The sequence below is a fragment of the Crinia signifera genome, chromosome 2 (assembly GCF_055691185.1).
Source record: "Crinia signifera chromosome 2, ASM5569118v1, whole genome shotgun sequence".
Taxonomy (NCBI): domain Eukaryota; kingdom Metazoa; phylum Chordata; class Amphibia; order Anura; family Myobatrachidae; genus Crinia; species Crinia signifera.
Window position 1 is genome coordinate 372,062,605 of NC_139218.1, and position 21,735 is coordinate 372,084,339.

The 21,735-nt window shown below is 43.4% G+C and overlaps 1 protein-coding gene across 1 annotated transcript; it reads right to left on the minus strand.

Annotated features, from left to right (window-relative positions):
* Positions 1-14,616: 14,616 nt before the first annotated feature.
* On the minus strand, positions 14,617-20,861 carry LOC146059222 (matrix metalloproteinase-18-like). The gene is made up of 10 exons (XM_083171334.1): positions 20,757-20,861; positions 18,839-19,083; positions 18,605-18,753; positions 18,385-18,510; positions 16,951-17,112; positions 16,409-16,526; positions 16,181-16,314; positions 15,703-15,862; positions 15,496-15,599; positions 14,617-14,773 (listed from the first exon to the last, which is right to left on the minus strand). The coding sequence occupies exons 1-10, from the start codon at positions 20,859-20,861 to the stop codon at positions 14,619-14,621; spliced, it is 1,458 nt and encodes a 485-aa protein (XP_083027460.1). The 3' UTR covers positions 14,617-14,618.
* Between the last annotated feature and the right edge of the window lie 874 nt (positions 20,862-21,735).

The following is a 21,735-nucleotide window of genomic DNA, read 5'->3' on the forward strand; positions in this document are numbered from 1 at the left end:
GGAGAGGTTACTAATTACCCGGGCCCAGGCTTGCTGGAGGGGCCCAGCTGGGGACCTGATCCGACCCCCCCTTTCCCCCTCCGTCCCTCCCACGCAGCAGCAGCACACCTACCTCTACAGCATGTGGTGTGCTGACAGCAGGCTCAGCATGAGCATCTTACTAACAGCGTGAGAGGTCATGCTGAGCCTGCTGTCAGCACAGCACATGCTGTAGGTGTGTGCTGATCCTGAGGGGGGGCAATCACTCCCCCCCCCCCCTTGACTTTAGAGTGTTTTTTCACCCACCTCTAAACATTTTGGGGGCATGGCCTCCTGCAATTAGGCCACTCCCCCAAAATTTTACTGGGGCCCGGCATTCCTCTTGGCTACCCTGCTGATGGAGTCCAAATTATAATACAGACACAGGAGATGTAATATGGAGAAACAGCAAGGTGGTACTGACCCTTGGAGACTTGAAGAAATGCCAAAAGTATTGGGTCCTAGATAATAATGCAGGTATTATTGAAGAATCTTGGGTGATTACCAATGGTGGAAAATTGATAGAGCTGATGATCACCGATGAAGTTGGAGAATCACCAATGATGCAGGAGAATCACCGATGGTTGAAACTGATGTTGAATGTAGAAGAAGCTGAAGAATCACAGAAACATACCACCATATCCCACCGCATGGCTCGCTACGCTCGCCATTCTTCGAACCCCCAAAAGTTGAACGATGTTAATGTTCTTATTTTAAAGTGGCTCACCATTGGATCTGCTATTAGCGCTAGGGCTGTTGAGCCTGATTATATGTTGGACCTGAAAGGGTTAAGTCTTGTACAAGGGATTTAAATAACATAATGCAACTTGCACATGTTTAATGTCTGAAAATTTTAACCTTTTTAATTTTATTTTCACTTTTACATTTCAGCCAGCTGTTGTTCTTTAGCAGACGTGCTACTCTCCCTTTAGCAGTGCTGAACTCATACGGATGATGTCCTTCAAAGAAATACAGGAACCCTAAAGATAAAGAAAATGATTACTTATATTTAAGCATCTCATATTTTCTTAATCATTAACTAAAAATAAAATACCTATATGTGTGGATTTTATCCCTGTCCAATCATGTTGCCTGACCTGCCATCTGCTCTGGATCATTGCTAGGGTACTTTTCAATTATAGTTTGGGAAGGATGTATCTCCCTATAGGCAGATTTCCCACATCGTGGGACTGCTGAAGTTTTACTAGTTGGATGGAAGGAGTTTGTCAAGGCTTTGAGAGAATTCAATTAGCCCTGATCATTTTTCATGAACTACAAGCTGGACTTCACTGCAATTATCACTTTTCTTTTTTAGGCAATCCACTTTTTAGCACCTGAATTTTTTTTTTATGTAGATGAAAACACATGATAAGTTCACAGACCTATGCATTTTTACTGCCGGCTTCCCGAAAACTGGCTAACAGTGAGGGATTTTTTGTGGAACCTTAGTAGATTCCCCCCAAAACTTCCCCTATAAGTGATGGTGTTGGGCTGACTTTGTATAGCCTTGAGGTATCAATTAGCCCAGTGGTTCCCAAACTGTACGCCTAGGCTCTCTGGGGTGCCTTGGAGCACTTGCAGGGGTACCTCAGGTTGGTGATACAGAACCAATTCAAGGGGTTTATTCTAGTTCATTCTTTCTGACAAAATCCTTCTTAGATGGACACAACCATGTGCACTGCAGGGGGGCAGATGTAACATGTGCAGAGAGAATTAGATTTGGGTGAGTTATTTTGTTTCTGTGCAGGAAAAATACTGACTGCATGATTTTACACTTCAATATAGATCTCACTTTGAAGAAAAACCCCACCCAAATCTAATTCTCTCTGCACAAGTTACGTCTGCCCCACCCGCAGTGCACATGGTTTTGTCCATCTAAGAAGGATTTTGTCAGAAAGAATGGACTAGAATAACCCCCCAAGTTATTTATGGCCAATGAAATAGGCAAAATCAGTGCTTGTGGCTTCCAATTAAGAATATGTGGGTAAACAGAAGTGAATCATGTTTGGGAACCACTGAATTAGCCCATTTTAAATTACTGTAGGCCAATTGAAGTCCCCCTTTAGTGGAATTCTTTTTGAATCATCAGTATTGATCTCACTCTGATAATCTTTAAAATTTACCATATGATTTAAAAATGTTTTTACTCATTAAATAAATAAATAAATACAATTGACTAAAAACATTTGTATCATTTACTTACCATTTTTTGAAAAGCAGAATGAACTTTTGTTCCAACACCTGGGAATTTGTATTTTATTTTCTTAGGTGATCCAACATCCATACTCTGATTTTGCTCATCATAACTGCCAAAAGAATAAAAACCTTTAAATAAGCGATTTTATCTAAATGCCAATAAATACATAACCTGCCACTAGGAGATTGTATTCTAAATAATTTTCTTATAATCACTGTATAATATCAAAGAGTCTCAGAGTTTGCAAAATAAATAATGTACTGTTAAGTTATGCCCCTTTCCCACTGCAGGTCTAAAACGGTAAATTGCAGATTTTTCAGCGCAATTTACCGTTTAAGGCTGCAGTGGGAAAGTGCCAGAGTTGAAATACCGGTTAAAGATAACCGGTATTTCAACCCGTTTTAAAAGCATAGTCCTACAAGGTTAAATACCGTTTTTGAGGCAGTGAGATGATTTTGAGGCAGAAGGATTTCTGGCCAATCAGGAGCCGACTTTCTCGGCTCCTGATTGGCCAGAAATAATTTTGAGCAGAGACGCAGAGGAAGAAGGATCTCTGCGTCTCTAGTATACAGCGGAGCAGAGCGGGTACCAGCAGCCGGGAGCAGCGCGTCTTGAAGTGAAGATGCCGGGGTGGACCCCAGAGGACTGGTGAGTAGGATTTGCTTCCTCAGGTACCCCTTTGGATTACTACGGATCCAGGACCCCGGACTCTTCAGCCCTGGAGCCCCGGACCCGGACCAGCCCCGGAACCAAGCCACCGGACTGGACCCTGGGACCTACCTACGGGATCAAGATATGTAAGTATCAGTGTGTTTGTGTAATGTATGTATTAAACTTTTATTTTTATAATGTGTCAGTGTGTATTTATTTATCTATATTTTTTACTGTGGAACTACAAGACCCAGCGGGCCCTTTAATGCCCCGCAGGCTGGGACTTTTTTTACACGATGATCAGCCCGGTGGCCACCGCACAGGGCCACCGGGGACAGCACCAGGCTTCAGCCTGGTCAGGTAAGTCCTGGAGGGGGGGACCCCTTTATTGGGGGGGTCCCCACTCCCCCAGGGCCCCTGGCCAGGCTGACTGGTCGGAAGGGATGAATGCTTTGGCCGGGGGGACTTGTATAAAAAGTCTCCCCCTGGCTGTGGCATTACCCTGCTGGCTGGTTGTGCCTGGGGCTGGTTCTTAAAATACGGGGGACCCCTACTAATTTTGTCCCCCCGTATTTTTGGAACCATCCCCGGACCTGGAGCCTGGGGCTGGTTGTTAAAAATCTTGGAACCCCTATTTGTCGGGTTCCCTGATTTTTAATTACCGGCCCCGGCTCTTTCAGCCTGGTGCTGGTTACAGCTGTGGGGGGGACCCCACACTGTTTTTTTTTTATCCCCCCCCCTCATATTTTTTATGGGTTAAACAGGTTTTTAAACGGCAGTGTGAATGTGCCAAAAACGGCTTTTAAACGGTAATTTACCATTTAAAAGCTGCAGTGGGAAAGGGTCTTTATGGCTCTTGCCGTTTAAAAACCCGTGTAAAAAAAAACGGGTAATGACCCGTTTCAGCAGTGGGAAAGCAGCATTAGTTTACTAAAGGGAATTATTAGTTCTAGAAATATAAACAAGTTTTAATAATTATGTACCTCCAATATTTATAGCCAACAAAGAAATATGTTTTTTCCTGTTGATTCATCATGAACGGCGGCATCAATTTTCCTAACAGTCTGAGAAAAGCCCAACTGGTAAATGCTCTTTGGCGAATCCTTTGTAACTTCATAATAACTTATACTATAACCCAGTATTTTGCACCTGAGGAAACAAATATAAATTAAATAAATTAAACGTTATATTATATGTAACTTTTAGCTGCTAACAGGTTTGGTTTTGATCTGCTTAGAACACTCACAAATTTATTGTATTAAAAAAATACATTTATTCTACCTACCCTATCTGTACATAATATTCTATTCACATTTGCCTTAAAATTATAAATATTATTTGCTATCAATAATAATATCAGTAAATCTAAGATAATTGGTGATAAATAGTTGATAATGATGACAGTTATTAGTATGGTCTACAATGGCTAATGTGGATTTATTTTAAGCACCAATAACATTCTTAGCATCACAAACCAACTGTGCGGAATAATCAAAGTGGCTTTATAAACCCATTAGAATAAAAAATAAATGATACATTTGAAAATAAGAACTTGGTACTTTTCCTCATACTCATAAGCTGTCTGAATGTGATTTGGGTGCGAGGACAGAATGACTTGATTAAATGGTGTTCAACTTTTCAAATTTGTCTGAATAAAGTTCTGTTGAATAAAAACATGCATTAGAGATGTAGGGTGACATTCTATGTGTAGCGGTAAAAACCGCATGATTTTTACCGCACCTAATCGCACTTTTGAAAATCACAAGATTGGGCTGTTTTTCACATATTTAATGAGATGCGAAAAACGGCCCAAATAGTGTGACTAGGTGCGATTTGATGCGATTTCTTTAGTCCTGAAAATGTGCGATTTTCAGGTCTGAAAATCGCACATTTGCAGGAAATCGCAATTTAAAAAATAAAAAAAAAACTGCGCGGGGTCCCCCGCCAGAGCATAACCAGCCCCGGGCTCATTAAGCCGGTGCTGGTGACGTAAATTCACGATCCCCGACAAATAGGGGTCCCCTTGATTTAATGAAACCAGCACCAGGCTCAAGATCCGGCGCTGGTTCCCAAAATACGGGGGACAAAATGACTAAGGGTCCCCCGCATTTCAAGAACCAGCACCAGACCCAACCAGCCAGCAGTGTAATGCCACAGCCGGGGGACACTTATTAAAGGGCCCGCTGGCACTTGTAGTTCCACAGTACAAGAAATAGTTAAATAAAACACACACTGACACCCAGAAAAATAAAAATTTAATACATCCACAGCCCACACATACTGATACTTACCTACATTGAGCTCTTGGGTCGGTCCCTGGATCCGGGGTCCGGGGTCCTGGCTCCAGGGCTGAAGAGTCCGGTTCCGGGGCCTTGGTCCTGGTTCCGGGGCTGGTCCGGGGCTCCTGGGCTGAAGATTCCGGGGTCCTGGATCCGTAGTAATCCAAAGGGGTACCTGAGGAAGGAAATCCTACTCACCTGGTCCCCGGCGACGACCCCGGCATCTTGATGGAATGTTACCTTTTCTGTCTACATGTTGTTTTTTTTTTATAATATATAGAAAATATAAGATTTTTTTTTGGTCTATATTGTCTCTGCATGTTCATACAGATGTAGCGGGATTCATCTTTGCAGGGGATGGCGATGGCGACACCAGCCGCCATCCCCTGCCCCGCGCCATCTGTATGCCGGAAGGGGACGCCTGCGCACGAGGTGCGCGCGCGTCCCCTTCCGACGGTGCTGCCCTCGGTCGCCCAACCGCACCCCCCCCCGCAGTGCCCTCGGGTCCCCCCCAACCCCCTCGAGCGGGAGGCGGACAGTATTGCGTCTGCCTCGCCGCCCCGCCGCCCGGATACTGAGACGCGCATGCGTGGGGGACGCACGCGCGTCTCAGTCAGATGGAGCGCCATGCTGCTGGCGATTCGCCAGCAACACTAAGGCCGGCTACATCTGTATGGGTATCCATATACCCGTGTATGTCTGTTGACCACTACAATATTTGTTGTTTGGTCAGATATTAAGCAGACAAAGTGTTTATCAATAGAGTTGGCCCATATATATGCATGAAATACTAGAAGGCCCCAAATATGTAGATTTAAGATTAGGATGCAATATTATTTTAGACCACAAGATGGTGAACCATACCAAGTAGACGTCATGATTTGAGACTGTCTAAAATTACATAAACTCTCTGAATATAGATTACTATGCATGACCACAAGATGGTGCACCATAATGTAAGATAGTGGTTATATGAGATGGACCCTCTACGTATATAATATTCTGATTTTATAAGCAATACAGTATAATGATATGGCTAGGTTCATAGCTACCATTAAAACTGATGTATATGTTAAATTTTGTTATTATATTCATTTTTTTTCTTATAAAAATTGTACATATATATTTTACATATATTTACATTTTTTCATTTTTTTAAATTATTTTTTTTTATATATATTTTTTACATTGCATATATTATATGATTATCTGTGTTTATAGTATATTTTTACAGAGTATATATCACTAATACTGGCACTGTGATCATAAGGATCTATAAGAAATAATTCGAGGAACATCCTCCTGAGAATGAGACTTCTAATATAGATCCATGATAAGGAAACAAAGTTTGACCTTTTTGTTAATGGGGCTCGAAACGCAGTTACACAGAAGTGTCACTTCTATTAGGTACCAAGGGGTATGACTGCGGCATTTGCCATGTGATAGACAGGAGTGGGAGTTTTATATGACAATGAGGCTTGACCTGCAGACATCCATATGAGAGGGGAGAGATGCGGAAGTCCCATGCCCTCAAACCTGGAAATGGAACCACGCTATGCACAGCTCTTTGATTATGAGGCTTGATACACAAACGACCAGATGGAGGCGTGAAACCTGGAAGTGAATGCCCATGAAATCGATAATAGACCGACACTATATAAAGTCAGCAAATGACAATAGAGACTGGACACTTTTTGAAGCAATCAATCTATATGATAGGTCGAATAAATGCGTACCATACTGTATAGAGGGGGCATAGCCAATAAGATACAATTGTACAACCATGCACTCTTTCACAATGCCCTTCCACACACCTTCACTCTGACACCCCCCCCCCCCCCCTCATGATTTCCCAGCTTCCCCCACCTGGGGGAGAGGGCAGCCAAGATAGAAAGTATGAATATGGGGGCGTGGCCTGAGCAAGTAGGACGCAGGACGCCTTTGTTAAGAGCTCCTGCCCCTACAATAATAAAAGTGCTCTTAACTACTACTGGTCCCCTGCCGCTTACCAAGGGGATCCACTGCCTGGCGGGGACCCTCCGGCACCGGCGGGAGTGAGCTGCGGAGCCGGGGGACGGAGAAATCCATCCTTGCAGGTTGCGGCCTAGCTCCTGACTGAAGCCGCGGCCTCAATTTACAGCCGCACCTGGCGGAGGAGCTCCGGGACGAATCGCGGCCACGAAACTGCTGTAAAACCGCGGTTTGCGGCTTAAACCCACACCAGGACCTGCCCCCTGCCCGAGGGACCTGCTGTTACCCCTCCCTGCTGCTCCAGAGCCCCAATATCGGAGCAGAGAGCAGCTCCACAGCATCAGGATCCACAAGCGGCGGCCATCTTGGAAAATCGTCTGCACACTCTGTGTGTGCATGAGAGGCTGCTGCTGCGGGAATCCTGTGGAGGAAACCCCCTGAATACTGCTGCTGCCTACAATTGTTTACAGGTATCTCTCTTGGGGCTTCCTGGTCAGCTAAATCCCCCCCCCCCCCCGGGCTGTACCATCTTACATCTCCCTGGGTACTCCTCTTCCCACGGGTCTGCCCCAGGCTGCCCAGTAAATACCAGTGGGGAGGTTTGGCCTCAGAGAACTGTGAGACCCCCCCCCCATCCATTCTGCTGAGTGGGCCTTTGCCCCCCTAGAGTCCCCAGGGTCAAAGAAGGTTAAACCCCCCTGCGGTTCACGGCTGGGTGCCCATAACATCGTTACACCCCGGGGGGTCTCTCCTGTCTCAGGAAGGATGCACCGCTGTCATATGCACTGACTGCCCTCTACCCACCCCACGACCTATGATCTTATGCTGATGGATTGAACCCAATATACATGGATCACCACTGACAGTTCTGTTTATGTAATATTTTTATGGACTCCTCACACCTCTTTTGCTACTCCTGGAGTGCATTCTAAAGTGTCATTCTCGCCGCTATGCGACCTCGTAAGAGTAAGGTCTCGAAGACGGTGTCACAAGTAGCCTTCTTCAAGCCGTCACCTAAACCCTCTACCTCCAGAGGCATTCCACCCTCTACATTAACCTTGACTCCCCCCCCCTCTGATGAATACTCCAGCTCCTGATCTCCCACCCCCTTCGGGGACCCCTGTTCGGAGGGAGATTCCTGATGAGGAGGCCCTAACAGTTGGCACCCTGAAAATCCTGCTTACATTGATGAAAGAGGAGTTTTCGGCGGAGATCCGCACCTCCCTACAATCGTGCCAACGATCTATAGATGATTTGGGGGACCGCACAGACTCACTGGAGTCGAAAATGGGTGAGGTGGTTGCCTCCCATAATGACCTAATCGACTCGCACGCTACTCTGGAGGGAGAGGTTGCCTCATTGCGGGACAAACTGGCAGATCTGGAGGATCGTTCCCGCAGGAACAATCTCAAGCTAAGGGGTGTCCCCGACAATGTTTCCAACAGCAGCCTACATGACGTGGCAATGGACATCTTCAAAAAACTCCTGCCCTCAGCCTCGTCCTCAGATTTGCTCCTGGACAGGATTCACAGACTCCCGAAGGCTAGGAACGCTCCTGAAGGGGTATCTAGAGACGTTCTTATGAGGGTACACTTTTACCACATTAAAGAAGCACTATTGAAGGCTGCTAGACCCACTTCCGAGACTGCTGCTGCTCTAGGACCGTACCAGCTGTTTGGCGACTTGTCACAAGCGACTCTTGCCAAAAGGCGCTCCCTACAACCTATTACCAGAGCCCTTAGGAAAGCTAATATCCTATATCGCTGGGGTTTTCCGACCCGTTTGCTGATCACGCGTGAGGGGTCCACCATCTCTATTTCCTCAGTTGATGAGGGTTTGCGGATCCTACAAAAATGGAACATATCGAGCCCTTGCCGGGAGGCATCTCCAACCCGTCGGCTCCAGCAGGACTGGTCGACAATGGAGTAGTGCCCCATCAGTGAGGATCTATATGCTTGTTTAGGTTTTTCTGACCCTGTTAGGTTATACAGCTCTCCATTTCTTATTGCTTTGAGATATTACATATGCTTGTTGCGTATTTACATTTCTGAGTATGCTGGTTAATTAGATATCAGAACAGTATACTTCTTGGTTGATTGCATGTATGGACGGTGGTCCCCCTGGGTGTATCCGGGTGCGCCTCCCTGTGCTACCGGATGATTGGCGTCTGATTAGACATCTCATAGATTTTCCTCCTGACCATAATGGGAGGGGGCGCGCCCGGGTGCGCGCGGCGGGATCACTACTGACGGTGGAATTTGGAGACTAGGCGCACATGTATGTAGACACGAACAACTTAGACTGTAGAGCAGTAATTGTCTTCATACCATGTCTTCTCCCTCTTCTATGTTCTTTTTGTTTCCTCTTCCCCTTATTAGGCCTTGATAATGGTCTTATTAGTTATTAGTCATTAGTATATTAATGTTCGACCAGTGCCCGATCCAATACCTACTCTTGGACAGTAGTGGGGTGAACGGCCACTACCCCCTCCCAGAACCCTGGGTGAGGCGCTCCGATTTTGGCGCCTCTCTACGACTCTTTCTCGAGTCGCTGTCTTTCTGCTTCTTCTTCTAATGTTTCCTCTTACTATCCCTTGTTTGTCCCTCCCACCCTTTCCCTGGGTCCCAGTGTGTGAGAGCATCTACAACGTGAAGCTCCATCCCAATAGTTTAGCATTCCTACCCATCCTAGATTATGGTTAATATTCTCTCTTTGAATGTGAAGGGGTTGAATTCCCCTCAGAAACGTAAAGTAGCTTTAGCCTCTTTCCACAAATTGAAAGCACACATAGTTGCAATCCAGGAAACGCACTTTAAGAAGACGTCCCCTCCCAAATTTTTCGATAACAGATACCCCCAGTGTTACACGGCCAACGGTCCCCTTAAAAAAGCAGGTGTGGAAATATTGTTCTCTGCTAACTGTCCTTTTACAATTTCCTCCCAATACTCTGACCCGGAAGGAAGATATATCATCCTAGTGGGCCTATTGGACAATGTAGAGGTCACCCTAGTGTCATGCTATGCCCCAAATACAAGACAAGTAGCGTTTTGTAGGAAACTTTGCACATCAGTACAGAAATATGCTAGGGGAGCTCTCCTGATCCTGGGAGACTTCAACATGGTTTTCGATCCGGCCATGGACAGGTCTCGTCCTGGCGTTCGTAAAGGCCCTCAGGTGACAGATCACTCCCATAGGTTTCGACAGATTATTAGTGAATATGACCTACACGATGCATGGCGCGTTAGACACCCAGGGGTCCGCGACTACACATTCTTTTCCCATCCACATCAGACATATTCTAGGATCGACATGGCGTTAACTGACAAGTGGACGTTAGCTTCAATACATAAAATCGTCATTTTACCCATAACATGGTCAGACCACTCCCCCATACTGCTTACTTGGGATCAGAGTTCCTATAGGGTCCCCCCAGGACCATGGAGATTGGGCAAACTGGCCTTATCCCACCCTGAATCCTGCCAATTCATTAAAGATTCCCTTTCTGCATATGTTTCCAACAACCAACCAGAGGAGACAAATGTATTCAACCACTGGTGCTCGCTTAAAGCGGTTGTACGAGGATCTGCAATACAAGCAGCATCCAGGTTAAAAAGGGCCCGGGCAAGAGATCTACTTTTGGCCGAGGGGGAGGTGGCCAGATTGGAGTCTGCCCATAAGGCGGACCCCCTAAACAGTGCTTTGCTCAAGTTGCTCGTTCAAGCTAGGGATAAGGTTAATACGTTTTCCCTGCAGGAGGTGCAAAGAAATATAGCTAAATTGAATCAGCGCTTCTATACCTTTGGAAATAAAGCGGGCCGTCTTTTGGCCAGAAAACTGAGGGGACAGAGGGCTAGAGCAAGAGTCAGCCTTTTATACAGTCCTCACGGTGCTAGAGTGGTTGACCCTTTCAGTATCGCAGATACCTTTGCGGAATACTACTCGCAGCTCTATAATCTTAACTCGGACGCACTCACCCCTCAACCAACGACAGCTGACATTGACGCCTTTCTGAATAGCATTAACCTCCCGAAGCTGGACTCTGAGACCTGTCTGTCCTTGTGCTCCCCCTGGTCCATCTCTGAAATAGAGGCTGCCATAGATGCATTGCCAAGTGATAAAGCCCCTGGCCCTGACAGCTATCCTTCTAATTTTTATAAATGTTGTAAGACGGCTCTATCCCCCTTACTGGTGAACGTCTTTAATGAAGCCTCAGAATCCAGGGGCTTCCCGATGGAAATGCTTGAAGCAAGAATTGTTGCGATCCCCAAACCTGGTAAACCCCCTACGTTGGTTCAGAATTTCCGCCCTATAGCCCTATTAAACACTGATCTTAAATTGTACGCAAAGCTTGTAGCTAATCGCTTGGCACCCTTACTCCCTTCCCTTGTTGCGGCAGACCAGGTGGGATTCGTCCCGGGCAGACAGGCCCCAGATAACACAAGAAGGGTTTATAACGTTCTGGAGTACTGTGATTTTAATCAGGATCCCCTATTGCTGCTCTCTCTGGACGCTGAGAAAGCGTTTGACAGGCTCCATTGGGGTTACCTTAGGGCTGTCCTGCTACGTTTTGGTATCAGCGGAAGATTCCTGGATTCCATATTTGCCTTATACTCATGCCCGTCCGCGAGAGTATATGTAAATGGTTGCCTCTCCTCTAGTTTCCATATCTCCAATGGCACTAGGCAGGGTTGCCCCTTGTCCCCGCTCATATTTGTGCTGGCCATCGAACCCTTCGCTGAAAAACTTAGATCAAATAGTCAGATTAAAGAAACGGTCATTAGTGGGACTCCCCATAAAATATGCATGTTCGCAGATGACATACTCTTGTGTCTTTTAGACCCTGAGAAATCCCTTCCTGCTCTCCAGAAGATTCTTGAGGAATTTTCTAAAGTTTCCTATTACAAATTGAACACGTCGAAGACGGAAGCCCTCCCATTAAATGTCCCCCCAGCAGTAGTCACACTATTAAAAGATAAATACCGCTATGCCTGGCAAACTAAGTCGATCAAATACTTGGGGGTACATGTGACCAGGGATGTCAATATATCCGACTGTAATTTTACACCATTATTAAACTATTTTGAAAAATTAATTCTAGAATGGTCCATCCATGAGATATCTTGGCTGGGAAGGATTGCTGCCTCCAAGATGATCTTATTGCCTAAGCTCATGTATCTTTTTAGGGCTATCCCTAGACTCCCTCCCAAGTCTCTCATAAGTAAATTTAACACATTGTTCTCTAAGTATATTTGGAAGGGCTCTAGGCCCCGAATATCTAGGGGGGTCCTCTCGCTACCTAAGGACTTGGGTGGTGCTGCCTACCCGGATATCGAGAGGTATCATATGGCATGCTTACTCAGCCAGACCAGAGATTGGTTCGAGCCTCACTCCCCTAAGCCTTGGGTGGTGATGGAACGCTCCTTTTCCTCAAAAATCCCTCTAACTGATCTGCTCTGGGTCCCTTCACATGCATCCCCAACATGGTCTGGTCCGGGGGCAGCCATCAAAGCTACCCAATCGGTCTGGTATAGAACTATATCGGATGATGCTTCTGTTTCCCTGCCGGGGCCCGACCTATCGCTAAAGGCTATAGCCGGATTCATACCCAACTTGCAGTTGGACTCTTGGATTGAGGCGGGAATTTCTTCCCTAAGACAGCTGTTCCCCGATGGCACCCTATTACAATTCTCCACTCTACAGGCACAGTACGGGTTACCCAAACAGGACTTTTATAAATTCCTCCAAGTACGACATTGGTTATCTGCTAATTGTAAAAAAGACTCAACGGGCCCATCCTTCCCCAAATACCTTTTCTCTTACCTATCTTCTCAGACGCATAGAGGGGGGATATCAAAATGGTATCACTATTTAATTACCAAATTGAAAAAAGGTAAACTGCCGGCACAGTTAAAATGGGAGGCAGATCTCTCCATCACCTTCACTGAAGAGGAATGGGACTCCATTGCACACTCTGGTTTCAAAATGTCCAAATGCCTACACCATTCTGAGATGTTTTACAAACTGTGCCACAGGGCATACTTCACCCCTCAGCGGCTTCATGGGATCTGGCCGAGCGTCTCCAAGCTTTGCTGGAGAGGTTGTGGAAGTGTGGGTTCAATCTACCACATATTTTGGGAATGTGTGCTGATACGCCCGCTGTGGTCTGAAGTATTCTCTCTCATTAGTGACGTCCTGAGAATACGCGTCCCTCCGGATCCGATAGTGGCGTTACTACATCGTAACATATTACTTTCTATGGGGGATCTATACATACTCAGGCATATCCTAATTTCCACTAAGGCAGCCATAGGCCAACACTGGAAATCTCCAGTTATACCTTCAATCGCACATATAGCCAATACTACTCATAAACATTTCCTGTTTGAGACAGTTAACGTAAAATACTCGTCTTCAGCCTCGTCGACCCATATCAAATGGCTCAAGTGGATCGAATACAGAGAAACACGGGGCCTACCTCTCTCCCGCAATGAACCCCTAGACTTAGCAGCCCTTTCCTCACCTCCGCATTCCTCGACTGAATAGTTCCATATTGAACGCATGAATCCCTTCTGAGATCTATACTGCTCTTATTACAGTGCGGCACACACTGGGGCCCTACCCCCCATCCCTACCCTCCCTCCCTCTTCCTTCTTCTTCTTCTTCTTCTTCCTCTTCTTCTTTTTCTCATCCCTTCTTCAATAAATACTAGTCTTGCTTACTTAAACTGAGACTTAACTAATTTTTTCATAGAATACACTCTGTTATTGAAAATTGTCCCTTGCCAGGAATACTAGTACATGTACAGTCAGTTACTTTGTAAAAAAATGTTCTTCTTTATTTTGTATCTGTGCAAGACTAAATAAAAATTATTATTTAAAAAAAAAAAGAAAGTATGAATATATAGGATTATATTCATCAAGCCAACTGCTTTCGCTGTCAACTTGTCCTGAATTCCTTTCCCACTTTAGTGACTTCTTTTACATCCTCCTTGGAACAGCTTCTTGTCCACTAATAACCATCCACCTATCCTGACACCCGCCTCTTCCTTTGGATCATTCCCCCTACCACAGTCCCCTTGCACCTATTTATTTTTATAAACATTTTTAACCGAAGAAGATAAACACCAAATTATGTGGAGTTTTTCAGTTTTTCATGGCACATTTATTAACCACAAAAACCGCCCCACTAATTTATTGTATGTGCTAAAACAAATTGGAAACCAAAATATTAAAAAATAAGGATTTAAAGAGCACACATATTCAAATAAAATAAAATTTTATTTAATTAAATACATAACAATATCACATCTTATAGATAAATATGCAATTTAAATAACATTTATTCATTAATACTAAAACACTTTTTTGTACAGTATGTGAAACAAAGATAACGTAAATACCAGGAAAAACAAGAAATTGCAAAACAGAAAATATATTAAATAATATCAAATCTTGTAAGTATGCAAGGGATTTAAATAACAAAATGCAACTTGCACATGTTATTTAATATCTGATAAGTTTCTTCAGGTTATTAACCTTCTTAATTTTATTTTCACTTCCACATTTCAGCCAGCTGTTGTTCTTCAGCAGACGTGTTACTCTCCTTTTAGCAGTGCTGAACTCATACTGACGATGTCCGTCAAAGAAATACAGGAACCCTGAAGATAAAGAAAATGATTATTTATATTTAAGCAGCTAATATTTTCTTAATTATTAACTAAAAAAAAGACCTATATGTGTGGATTTTATACCTTTCCAATCATGCTACCTGATCTGCCATCTGCTCTGGATCATTGCTAGGGTACTTGCCAATTATAGTTTGGGAAGGATGTATCTCAGTTTAGGCAGGAGTCCCACATGGTGGGACTGATGAAGTTCTACTTGGTGGATGGAAGGATTTGTTTCAAGACTCTGAGGGAATTAAATTTTGCAAGCTACAAACTGGACTTCGCTGCAATAATTTGTAATTAATACAATTTTTTTTCAGGCAATCCTATTTTTAGCACCTGAAGAATAATATTTATTTTATGCGAATGAAAACACATGATAAGTTCCCAGTCCTATGTATTTTTACTGCAGGCTTCCCGAAAACGGCTAATTGTCAGGGATTTTTTTAGGGACCTTAGTCGGTTCTGAAAAAAATCCCCTATAACTGATATGACTTCAATTAGCCTATGGTAATTTAAAATAGGCTATATGATCCCCCAGGGCTATAGAAATAGTCCCTATTGAAGTCCCCCTTTAGTAGAGTTCTTTTCGAATCATCAATAATGATCTCACTCTGATAATGACTAAAACTTACCATATAATTTAAAAATATTTTTGTTTATTATTAAATATATAAATACAATTGAATAAAACATTTATTTTATTCGCTTACCATTTTTTTGAAAAGCTGAACGAATTTTTGATCCAACACCTGGGAAGGTGTCGATTATTTTCTTAGGTGATCCAACATCCATACTCTGATTTTGTTCATCATAACTGCCAAAAGAAAAAAATAAATAAATAAAGATTGTATCTAAATGCAGTTTACTAAAGTGAATTATTCATCCTAGAAATTTAACCGGTTTCAATAATTATGTACCTCCAATATTTATCGCCAACAAAGAAATATGTTTTTCCTGTTGATTCATCATGGACAGCGGCATCAATTTTCCTAACAGTCCGAGAAAAGCCCAACTGGTAAATGCTCTTTGGAGAATCCTTTGTAACTTCATAACCACTTATAACCCAGAATTTTGCACCTGAGGAAACAAATATAAATTAATAAATTAAATGTTATATTATATGTTAGTTTTAGTTGCTAACATGGTTAGTTTTGATCTGCTTAGAACACTCACAAATTTATTGTACTTAAAAAACTTTTTTCTACCTACCCTATCTGTAAATCTAAGATAATTGGTGATAAATAGTCGATGATGATGACTGAGTTATTAGTATGGGCTACAATGGCTAATGTGAATTTATTTTGAGCACCAATAACATTCTTAGCATCACAAACCAGCTGTACAGAATAATCCAAGTGGATTTAAAACCCCATAAGAGTAAAAAATAAAAGATACCTTTGAAGATAAGAACTTGGTCCTTGTCCTCATACTCATAAGCTGCCTGAATGTGATTTGGGAGCAAGGACCAGAATGACTTGATTAAATGGTGTTCAACTTGTGAATCTTGGGAAATTTGTCTCAAGAAAGTTCTGTTGAATAGAAAGATGTATTAGTGATCTAATTTCAACAACTAAACTTTAAAAGGTAGAAATGCATTTGAAAATTCCTAAAACAGAATCTCACTTGTCTTTGAAGAATAAGATTTCTCCACGTAGAGTCGTTACAGCATCAAATGTAATGTTGGGCTGACAGTTGGATGGGTTGCTTGGTTGGATTGGTGTTTCGGGGATTTCTCTTGCTCCTGTTATAAAGGTATAAAATAACATAAGGACGGTGTAATGGTAAGCATTACTGCCTCACAGCGCTGAGGTCATGAGTTTTCACTATGGTCCTAACTGTACGGAGTTTGTATATTCTCCCTGTGCTTGCGTGAGTTTACTCCAGGTACTTTGGTTTCCTACCACAATCCAAAAATATACTGATGGATGGATAAAATTGGATGTGTGTGTAGGGAATATAAATTGTAAACTCCAATGGGGCAGGGACAAATGTGAATGTTCAAATGTAAAGTGCTGACGAATATGTGCACGCTATATAAACAATGTAATAAATAAATAAATTGCAACAATATTCTCTTTAAACCTTTTAGCCATTCCAGGGTACCCAATGTGTTCAATTCTAAACCAAATATCTGCATGCACATGTGTGATATGATGCTATCTTACCATAGAGTGACTGAATTCCATTGACATCATCTTCAGGAAGGCGGAATTCACTGGGCTCAGTAAAATGGTAGGTTGGGTACATCAGGGCGCTGGGGTCGTTGGAGTGTAAAAGACCAAGGGAATGACCAAATTCATGGGCAGCGACAAGGAACAAGTTGTACCCTGTAAATAAATAACTTCCATAAGAATATGACCTTGTATATACCGTTTGTATGCTTAATATTTGACTAGTTTTTATGTTTTTGGATATTTTTTGTTTAAAAATATGTTTGTTTCTTTATTCCACCCAACTGAATCATATGGCTTTATTATGTTATTACATAAAAAAAAAAAATATTACAGTAAATGATATACTTATGTCAAAATTGTACATGGAAAAAGACCAGGGTAAAACAATTTTTTGCTTTGTTTTGCGAAGTGACACTTTTTGAGTTACACCAATTCCAAAACATAATTATCCGTTTGTCCTAACTATATGAATGATTGTACCTGTATATAATTTTACTTAATTATAAGGTACATCAATGAAGAGGAAATATATTGTCCACATATTTGTATGACTAGGGGTTTTATAGTTTACATATTCTTATAATTATTTTAATTATTTACATTTTACTTTATTTTTTTTAAAACAGAGATGACCTTGAAAAGACCAGCCATTTCTACTCAGTGCTAATACATTCAATGTAAACCAAATCAAAAAATGTAATATAAATTATATTAGTGATATTAGTATTGAGGAGATCTGATTTTTCAAAAAATTTATTCCAGACATAAGATTATCCTTGTTTAAGAAGAGCTCTATAAACACATATGGTAATAATATAGAGGAAATTCCTGCAAAATGTGCCTTTTAAATGACAGAGAAAATATTACATTTATATATTATAATAAATTATTTATAAGGCACAACAAGGTTTCTGTAGCACAGAAAAGGGTAAAACCAGGCACAATACATAAAACGGATTCAGTATTAAATCCCGGCGGTCGGGATCCCGGCGTTGAGAATCCCGATGCCGGAATCCCGACCGCCGAAATCCCGACAAGGGTGGGACGTGGATCGCCCCCCCTTGCGGGCTCACTGCGCTCGCCACGCAGCGGGCCCGTTGCCTCGCTACGCTCGGCACGCTAATTTATTCTCCCTCCGAGGGTGTCGTGGACACCCACGGAGGGAGAAAGTGTCGGGATTTCGGTGGTCGGGATTCCGGCGTCGGGATTCTGAACGTCGGGATTCTGAACGCCGGGATCCCGACCGCCGGGATTTTAACTGCATCCCCATAAAACAAATGCAGACAGTATAAACAATGACATAGATAAATAACTACATTGTTCCATTATCATAATTATGTAAAGAAGATGAAGATAATCTACTATAAGCTTCCTGACTATATTCACAGTATACTGAAAATGAGCGCAAAAAAGAGAGGGACCCACCGTTAGATCCAATTGTCCATGACTCATCCTCATCAAAGTGGGCATCTCCACCAATTCCATTGCCAGGGGCAAAGGCATGTGCCAGTGTTCCGTGTTGGCCATCAAATGGGTAATAGTCATTATGAACTGTTGAAAGAGGAAGACAAGGGTCTTGTATCTGCCTTGTATTTATGATCTTATGTTGCATATGGGGATAGGGATCATATCACAGGGATCTTACCTTTTGCTGCAAAGGAAATCTCGATATCAGAAGCTCCATCATACACGCGGGTGAAAGTCAGGGGGGCTACGTCACTCCAAACCTGGAAAGCCCTCTGAATAGCTAAATCAACCTCCGATGTGGTCATATCTGGTGTATAATTCAAAATTCTAATAAAATAAAAATAATTTAATTATTTTATATTCAATTTACCTATAGCTTTGTCGCCAGTTGTTGACATTCCCTCTTTGTTACCTGTATGTCAGATCTCTATTCCTCCAGCCGGAGTTTCCTGGGAAGGTGCTGAATTCTCCCACGTCAACAAACCCGCACCTTGGCTCGTGCATCATTTCCATGGTGTCCGGGTCCAGTTTTCCTGTCACTTCCAATCCAAAAAACTGTTGCATTTCGCTGATTTTCTCAGCAAACTGACTGGTGGTCTTCTTTCTGGCCTGGCGCCCCCCATTCGTCTGCATATTGTAGTACTTTTTCAAATATTCCTACAAAAGCGAGAAGGATGATCTAATTGGTAACCTTTTCTGATGCGAAGTCCCGGGAAAAAATGCCTCTGCCAAATATGACTGTTAAAGGCATTAAATTATAATGAATTAATGCAAACTGTTTAATAAAATAGATAAAGAGGGGGAGGTTTACTAAAATGGGAGTTCTCTTTCTCATGGGATGTTGCTATGGGCAACCAATCAGATAGTATATTTTATCTTCTAGAAGGTGCTAAATAAATAAGTAGATTTTGATTGGTTGCCCTAAGCAAAATCCCATTGAAATAGATCTCCCATCTTAGTAAATTTCCCCCAGAGAATTGAAACGTTTTAGAAAAAAAAAAAAATTGCTGTTGATTGCAACTAAAAAAAAAAAAAAAAATTCTTGTAACATTACTTTTACTAATTAACACATGGAAGTTAATCAAATTCAATCAATAGAGAGGGGAAACATAAGAAAATGTATTCGTATGAAATATCCTCACTTTGCAAATGAAAAAATGCTTGGTATCCATATTATCTAATACAGTGGTTCCCAACCTGGGGTACTAGTACCCCTGGGGGCACTCTGCAGACCAGTTGGGGGTACTTGGAAATAATATTGGTAATGGCGGAAGAAAAAGTCTCCCAATGGCAAAAGAAGTCTACCATTGCCATGGAAACAAGCCACGTTGTGTCATTTCCAGTTCCATCTGCAGCGTCATCGGCGTCTCCTTGTGCTTTTGCCCAACCAGCAATCCACTGAGAGCTACCTGTGAACATCTGCCCGGCACTGACATGGGTGGAAGAAGCATTAATCCTACAGGCGTTAGCGGGAGCTCTGAAGACAATACACAGGCAGCGGCCAGACAAAGACGGACCTGATTCCTGACCATATACTAGTCCACGGCTACCTCCACGCATACTGCTCACTTCCACTCATAAGTACTGTGGATATTTCAAATTGAGAGGAGGGGTACTTATAAATGAAAAGCCTAATCAAGGGGTACGGGTGAGAAAAAAGGTTGGGAACCACTGATCTAATAGATCAGGGAATCTAATGGGGTAAATTTAATAAAGCTTCTGATAATAAAAAGTGGTCGTGTTGCCCATAGCAACCAATCAAATTCTCTCTATCGTTTCTCTATTGCATCTTAGAAAATAAAAGACAGACTCTGATTGGCTTCATTTTTAGAAGCTTTAATACATTTACTTAATGAGCTAGATATGCTACAATTAGACAATGTGTGGTCACTATGTGGCCGCTGAATAATAAGTCAGACAATAGGCTGTGTATACTCGCAGCCCAGCAAACAGGTCAGCGCTGCCCGGCGCCCCGCCGAACCGGCCCCATGATTTATTGAGCAGCAGTTTATTAGGTGATACTCACAGCAGCTTTTAGAATTGCTATTTATTAAAAGCAAAACCTGCAGGGGGTATATGTATATGCAAATCAGCATGCAGGGATCTACGTTTCATAAAAAGCCACTGTTAAAATCAATGAAAATTAACAAATAGTAAATAGAGGGAGATGTTTCAACACATCTAGAAATTTGATAACACTCCCCCTTAACACAATAAATGAGTTTCATAAAACTATCTAAAAATATCCCTTTCTGTCACACTGTAGCTGCAACACACATACCGTTATGGTAGTGTTTGCTTGGATACAGATGTTTTAAATATATACTCACTTCAGCAAACTTTGCATCGTCTTCCTCGATGTCCTTGGTCATTTCTGCAGGGAAAGCTGAGCAATAAGCTACTGACAGCAGCAGCACTAGAAATGAAGTGTTCATGGCTGGTTTTCCTTAGGGTTCTACTGCTCCTTAAGGTTTTCTCCTTGCCTCTGATTTCTGAGAGCCAAACTTGTCTATTTATACAGTACCTGTGTGCCTCAACCATGCTGCAGAATGTGACTCACCCTTTACAACTTCCTCCAATCACAGCAAAAGTTAGCATGTGTTCATAGCCAACATGTTATGACAAAGTATCCACAACGTAAAACCCCACACTTGTGCAACAAGTCTGCATGATTAATGAGTCGGAAGAGGTTTTGGAGCCCCCCCACGCCCCCCCCTCCCACGATTCATGGCACCCCCGCGCCCCCCCTCCCGCGATTCGCAACCCCCCTCCCACGATTCTCACCACCCCCCAAGCCTCCCTCCCATGCTTTGCGGACCCCCGCCCCTTCCCGCGATTCTGCCACCCCCTGCGCCCCCCTCCCTTGATTCACGGCACACCTGCGCCCCCCCTCCCGCGATTCTGCCCCCGCCCCCCTGCGCCCCCCCTCCCGCGATTCACGGCACCCCCGTGCCCCTCCCACGATTCACGCCACCCTCGTACCCCCTCCCGCGACTCACGGACCCCCGCATCCCCCCTCCCGCAATTCACTGACCCCCACAACCCCCCTCCCGCAATTTGTGGAACCCCCTTCCTGCCAATAAGGCCCCCCCCGCGATTTGCAGACCCCCGCACCCTCCCGCAATTCGCGGACCCCCGTGCCCCCCCTAACGCAAATTGCAAACCCCCCTGACCCCCTTCCGGCAACTCCACCCCCCAGCAGACCCTCGCGACCCCGCTCCCGCATTTCACGTACCCCCGTGAGAATGGGGGATCCTGTACCGCCACAAGCAGGTGCCACCCCTAGGTGGGAAATCCAGCCCTGGCTGC